This window comes from Geospiza fortis, unplaced genomic scaffold, assembly GCF_000277835.1.
Source record: "Geospiza fortis unplaced genomic scaffold, GeoFor_1.0 scaffold55, whole genome shotgun sequence".
NCBI classification, from domain to species: Eukaryota; Metazoa; Chordata; class Aves; order Passeriformes; family Thraupidae; genus Geospiza; species Geospiza fortis.
Genome location: NW_005054308.1, coordinates 5,585,446 through 5,592,048, shown reverse-complemented (window position 1 = coordinate 5,592,048; position 6,603 = coordinate 5,585,446). Strand labels below are relative to the sequence as shown.

General features: G+C 42.2%; 1 protein-coding gene across 1 annotated transcript in view; it reads right to left on the bottom strand.

The window, feature by feature from the left end:
- Positions 1–5,485, bottom strand: part of LTC4S (leukotriene C4 synthase) — a 7,560-nt gene extending 2,075 nt beyond the window's left edge. Inside the window, exons 1-2 of the mRNA XM_005418725.1 lie at positions 5,402–5,485; positions 1,285–1,384 (exon numbers count right to left, since the gene is read on the bottom strand). Of these exons, the coding sequence (XP_005418782.1) occupies positions 1,285–1,384; positions 5,402–5,459 (158 nt within the window). The 5' untranslated portion in view covers positions 5,460–5,485. The remainder of the gene's footprint in view (positions 1–1,284; positions 1,385–5,401) is intronic.
- Positions 5,486–6,603: the final 1,118 nt, after the last annotated feature.

The following is a 6,603-nucleotide window of genomic DNA, read 5'->3' as shown; positions in this document are numbered from 1 at the left end:
GATTTACAGCCAGGTTTTCCTCCCTTTTCCCTTAGTGACAAAAATACAGATTTTCTGCAAGAGTAGGAGCTGTGCTATTAAAGACATTGGTTTTGCTTCTCCCACATTTTTACCATTTGCTAGGCAATTTAATCTTAATGTTGGCCAAAAATATACAAACCTTTGGAGAATGGAGCCAGACTGGGAGCTGGAAAAAGTCAGAAGAACCTTATTCTGTAAATGCAGTTTGAGCCTCAGTGAGGGGAGGCTGCCAGGTTTCAAGTGAGTAATGCATCAATACCACTTTTTCCCCATATATTTTTCTTTCAATATATCAAATTATCCATTTGTATACTCTTCCACAGGGAAAAGAGAAGACAAACCCACAAAGAAGCAACATCTTCTCAAATCCAAGCTCCCAGAGGTCACCTTCCCTGCCACAGCCCATGGATGACTTGGTTAACACACATTTAATAGTTAAGTATTTAATTAAAAGCCACACCAGCAGCTCTCCAGAGCTGATGTCTCCAGGCAGGCTGGCCTTCCATGGTCCCACAGAAGGACTGGAGCTGGTGTTTTTGTCACTCCACAAACGTTTCCTGTGTGCTGGCAAGGGAATGCAGCTGCTTTGTTCAGGATTTAGTGCCGAGCTGGAATTACCCTTCACACCAGCTCCAGCCAATTCCTTTCAATTGCTCACAAAACAGAATGACTGAGATGAAAGATGGAATCTAGTGCTTGGTGGAAGCTGAAGGGATCTGTGAATGTTTCCAGTTTAGCTCCAGCATTGCTCTCTCCATAGGAACAGAGCAAAAAGAAACAGCCCTCAGCAGGGGCCCACGAGTGCTGATTCTCATAGTACAATGGCTTCTGAAAGGGAAAAAATTAAAATGCCCTTGTAGCTGGTTCTGCCAGCAAGGCCCTTTGCTTCAATTCAACAGCAAAACATTACAAGAAAATATCAGGTTATTAATAAAGCTTTGGCTGCTCTCATCATTTGGAGTCAATGGTAAGATTAAATTTAATGATTCTAATTGTGAATGCTCTGCACCTCCTCCATACGGCCACTAATTTGTAATTTGGCTGCCTCACAATGCCAGAAGGAGAATTATCATGGATGGACAGAAACACCCCAGCCAAAGTTCTCCAAATCAAAACGCAGACCTTTGCAGACAAAGCATTGAAAAAAAATAATAACAGTAGCAGTAACTGGAAAGGTGATTGAGGGAGACCAATCTCTCCCAACAGTGACAGCTGACTCAAGTCTTATCTAGACAAAGTTACCACAAAAAGTCAAAATCTTACTGAGCTCTGAAGGTCCGCTCAAATTCAGGGTGACCTGTGGTTTCGGGAGGAGAAACCTTGTACTTCCGACGGGCGTAGATCACCTGCATTGCAAAATAGGCTGAAAACAGAACAGGAATAGTAACAGACCAGCAATGTTTATTTAGCCAAGTGTTATCTGGCTTGGAATCAAGCAAGTGGTTAGAATGAAAGAGCTGATATGATCTAGGTCTGTAGTCCTGGGCTGTCACACATGACCTGTAATAAATGTGCTATTTATTTCACTCTCATGCTTTAAATTCAGGTTTGGTTATCCCAGCTGAGTGCCAGTGCTGGATGACACTTTGCATCATCTCACACCTAGCAGAGACCTCAGTGCTGCTCCCTGGCAGATCAAGCACACAATAAAACCTTACCAAGTCTACACTGAGTCATAGAATTACCTCTTAATCTTGCACTTTGTGTTTTGAGTACTTGTGCATCCTCAGCCAGTCTGATGGGAATGATGTGCAACATTTTCTGCTATTCCCAGTGGGTGCAAAGTATGGCCCATGTCACAGAGCAGCATCCAAACTGTCAAGCACTGGGACAGTCAATTAGAGATGCTCTTAATTATGGCAATAAAAGGAAATGGGGAAGAGGGTGATTATTTCTTGCTCTTCACTCCTGCAGGACAGCCCCAAAGCTGTCAAGGAGCAGAGGTGCTGCCCATGCCAGCTATCAGCCTGTGCCACATTTGAGCCAAGGCACTGACTCAGTGTCTGCTACATCAGTCCTTTGTACATTTGTAAAGGACATGGAAAGTCACTTCAAAACAATGAAAACTTGCTAACATGAAAATTTGTAATGTTTCACTATTTACTGAAAGCTCCTACTCCCACAGGCAATTGCCGATGCTCTGTTTTATTTAGGTGCACTACTACACTGCTGCCTTTATTGAAAACTCCTATTTTCATAGAGGAGAAAACTAAATTATAAAAACAATTACTTTGGTGGCTGTGATGGTGTCACTGAGACACTTGAGTGAGCAAAGTTCTCACATAGCAACATTTCCAGAGCATCCCAGAGAGACAAGGAGCCAGGGTGCAAGGCCTGCCTTGGGGACTGTCCTATTGTAACAAAGATAAAAGCAGAACAGCAGGATAGAGAAGGGGAAGTAGGGACAGATGTTCCAAGATTAAAGACAAGACATGTGCCTGCAGAAAAGCATTAGAACATATGTAGAAGGGAATTAGAAATGTAAATAATCCGATGCTATGTGACTTGTGTATCACAAGGTTTTACTAACAAAAATACAGTCATTCCTTTCAGAACACATACAAGAACAATTAAGCATGTTCTAGTACCTTCCACAGAGATCCAGCCCTAAACAAGAGGTGCTGACAGAGCAAAGTGGGGGGGAACAAGGATGTTTCCCCCTCTTTGATTCATTTGTAGCAGGTTGATCATGGGTGAGGGTGTCACCCTTCTGCAGAGGTCCAGCAGGACAGGATACAGTGTTCCCTCTGTGAATCTAGAGAAGTGTAACACACAACAGGAATTCAACAGCTGCTGGAGAGCTCTGGGAATAGGATGAAACCACGACCCATCCTGTTACCTCCCCTCCTCCCTGATGCTCTCAGGGTTTCATCCCAGTCTCCTCTCCAGAAATGGACTGAGCTGAAGTTACAGCATCATGAACACATCTGGCTCGTGGCTATAGCCCAACTGCACTGGGCAATGCTCTTCATCCTGCTTTGTGCCATCTGCACCTTTCCCAAGGTAGCATTCTTGTGACTGATGGGTTGGGTAAGAGTCATTTCACACCAAACCTCTCCATCAGCTCTGCACTTAGCATCTTGCTTCTACACAGGGCCCAATATTCAGACAAGTCCTACACAGATCCTTGACCCTTAGGGATGGGTGACATACAAAACAACCACACAAGAGGAGCAGGAGCCTTTTGGAGAACAGCTGGCTGTTCCCCAAACCTGGTGTAAAGGTGAAGAACCAGTCCACAAAAGCACTTCCCAGAATGAGGTGTTGAAAAAACCCACACTGCATGAGCCTTCTCAGCACAGGCTCTTAGAGAAAAAGAGATCAATCTACTCTGCAGAACCTTTCAAAGCATTGTTTTTTGTGATTCACGTCTCGAGGTTAATCACCTGTGTGGATTCCCACGTGGCTTAGGGGTTCAGCTCTCCCTGAACTTTGCTCTTCAGTGGAAATATTCTTCATTCTCTATTTGATTATGTCCACAAACTTGTCAAATCATATCACAGTTGCTATCTGCCACATTTGAGTGAACCTGGCAAACAAGCCCTCTGGGGCCTGACAGTGACATTGCGTAAGTTTTCTTTCCTTTGAAGCTGTAAAATAAGGGAGTGGGGGAAAAAACTGGAGTAGAATAATTTTACTCTGTGGTACCACCACAAGGCTGGGGCACACATCTACAGAGTGCTAAACTCAGGGTTTCACTAAGCTGAGAATGACTAAATTAAAAAGGGGAAAGTTACTTGAAAGAACGTGGAAACTGCAGGTTCCCAGAAAATTCAAAGGGAAACCTAAAAATCAACCAACCCTGTACTAAGGTCAGTCATTAAATTACATCTCCTGCACCAGGATGTGATGAAGGAATGTCTGTAGGGATAGCCCATGTCTGTGCTTCAGTGCTCCCCTGCTCAGAGTGAATCCCAAACCTCTAACTCACCTACAGAATGTCCTTTCAAAACACGCAGAGAAAGCCACTGCACAGCTCTGAACCCCAGTGACAGGGGCACACAGATTTCACAGGACTAGGTGGAAAGGAAATACACAGTATTTTGCAATTTGCTCCTTGGCTTCCCACACAGAGATCATAAAACCAGGATACTTCATGTGATTGAACAAATAGGAGGGTGCCAATGCCAGCTATTTATCTGCTGTCTTCACACCTGGCTTGTATGCCATCAAAGTAAAATGCTTAATGCTGCAACCTTTAAAAAGTACTTGAAATTCTCATTAAACAAAAATATTTGACACAAAACTGCTATCTAGGGATTTGCTACTGAGGATTTCCTAAAGGAAAAGGGCTCAGCAGCATTTCTGTAACTCAATTTCAAGTTTTCTTCATGTCTTGTCTTTGCACACTAAACACTCACTCCACCCCCACTTAGATTAATAACAGAAAAATTCATAGTACAAAAGTTTCTTCCATTTGTAGTTGTATGTCTCTGTAAATTGAGTGGAAATTACTGAAAATTCCAAGTCTTGAGCTCTATTTTTAAAGTGGAATATTTTGTTTTAAATAACGCTTATATTAAGACATTTATCACCCAACAGCTAAAAGCACGTGATGGTGCTCAGGAATTCACATCCATTTGTAAGCAGAGGTGTGATAGCTGTATGGTGAATTAATACAGTAATAATAAACCTCACAAACCTTTCCTTATAGAATGGTGAAGATTTTCATAAAATGAGGGCTCTGTCCCCATCCCAGGCAAAGCAGTGACTGTCCTGAAGCTCAAGGGGGAGAAACTTTGCCCAAACGACCCACAAATAAACAGAGCTTGGGGGTCAAAAATGCTGCTCCTTCTAAATGGTCTAAATACAATGCATCTATTAAAATTAGAAGTCACTGAGTTCCTTTGAAGAGCTCTGTGTCTATTTCTGACCAGAACTTGCATTAGTTTCCAAATTACTGTGCTCTCAGTGCATCTTGTCGTCTGCTCTGTGCCATAGGAACATGGATATTGGTCACAGAGAAACATGCATGTGCACGAGGCTCTTTCCCACATCCACACCAGGTCTGTCTGTACACTGACCTCCTCACCAGCACATTTACTCACCTGCTTTATTTTGGCTACCTCCAGCCACTGCAAGTTACAAATTACCTTCTAAAATTCAGTCACAAACTAGTTTACTTTAATAACATCACGTTGAAATTGCTTTAAGTCTAAAAGTTTACTTGCTGGCTTTAAGGATCATTTTAGTCCCTGTTAAAAAATGACCACCCTCAAGCATGACATTTCTGCCATTAACAGCCAAAATTTGTATCATTTTACCATGTTGAAAAACAGTGACTTTCACTCCACAGATGCTCCAAGAAAAACACAGGAACCCCATCCCACAAAGTTCAACATAATTAGCTGAATACTGGCATTGTACAAAGGACATTTACCTTGCTCCAGGACCCCCAGAACTGTGACTGCGGCCAGCAGGTCTATTTGATCTCTCATGCTGCTGACTGTGGAGCAAACCCCAGCCTGATGTGCTGGGTACAGCTGTCCCAACACTCTCCCCCACCACCTCCCACTTCCACAGAGCTGCCTCTGAGCACAGGTGTTTCCTCCACCACACCTTAATTCACCTTAACTCTCTCCACACCACGTGGTTTTCCAAAGCAGCCACCCACCAGAAAAATGTCTATTCCATTCAGCCAAGTGCCTTTTGCTGAACAATAGAGCAGGGAAGAATTTTACATGAGCAAACTGTGAAATTCTTCTAATTACATTTACAGACTTTATGCCATTATTGAATTATATGTTGCCGGCAATGGAAAGATGATGGAATTCTTTCCAGCCCTTTTGTTGCTAGTTCTAATGAGCTCTGAAGCATCTCAATTATGTGCAAGGTTGTAAAAATTATTAACAAGCATTTACAAATTAATGACTTGACCTTCTGCTCTTATTTCAAGTAGTGGAGTTGACCACATGAAAGACTTGATACACTCCAGCTGGAATAACTTAATTCTGTTACCAGATTCTGTGATTTAACAGAACATTCAGATACTTTATCCTACTAATTACTACTCTTCAGTTTACCAAAGAGGAGTACAGTTCTTTTCTAGCACTCACTCACCATTAGTAGTTTTCTGAAGTTTTTAAGCAACACAAACCTTTCCCTGGCTAACATTCAAAGTCCTCAGTTCTGAAGGTAGCAGAGGATGTAAAAACATAGACCCTGAGAAATGTTACACTGACATCAGAGTCATAATTGTAAAATGGAAAATTTGAAAACCAGCAATGTTTCAGCCCTGAATAATTCCTCTCCCCACTCCACAAATGTAAAATTGGCATCAGTTCAAAAAGCTACCTTATGTTCTTGAGCAACTTGATATGGATGACTACTCTGACTTTAAAATTTTTTAAATCAAAGAGAAGGAAGGTTTTCCCTTAATGTTGGTGGTTGAGCCATTGCATTTCTCTCTGTTGAGTCACACACACAAACCCTCACTACAGAATTTGTGCATGTACCAGACCTCCAGTTTCTCCAAAGAGCAACACAGCAAGATTTTTTTCTAGTTTGGCTCTTCATTGCTTCAAAACCCCATTGTGACAGCTCATCAAGTTGAAAATTCAGTTAATCAATCAAATATCCAAT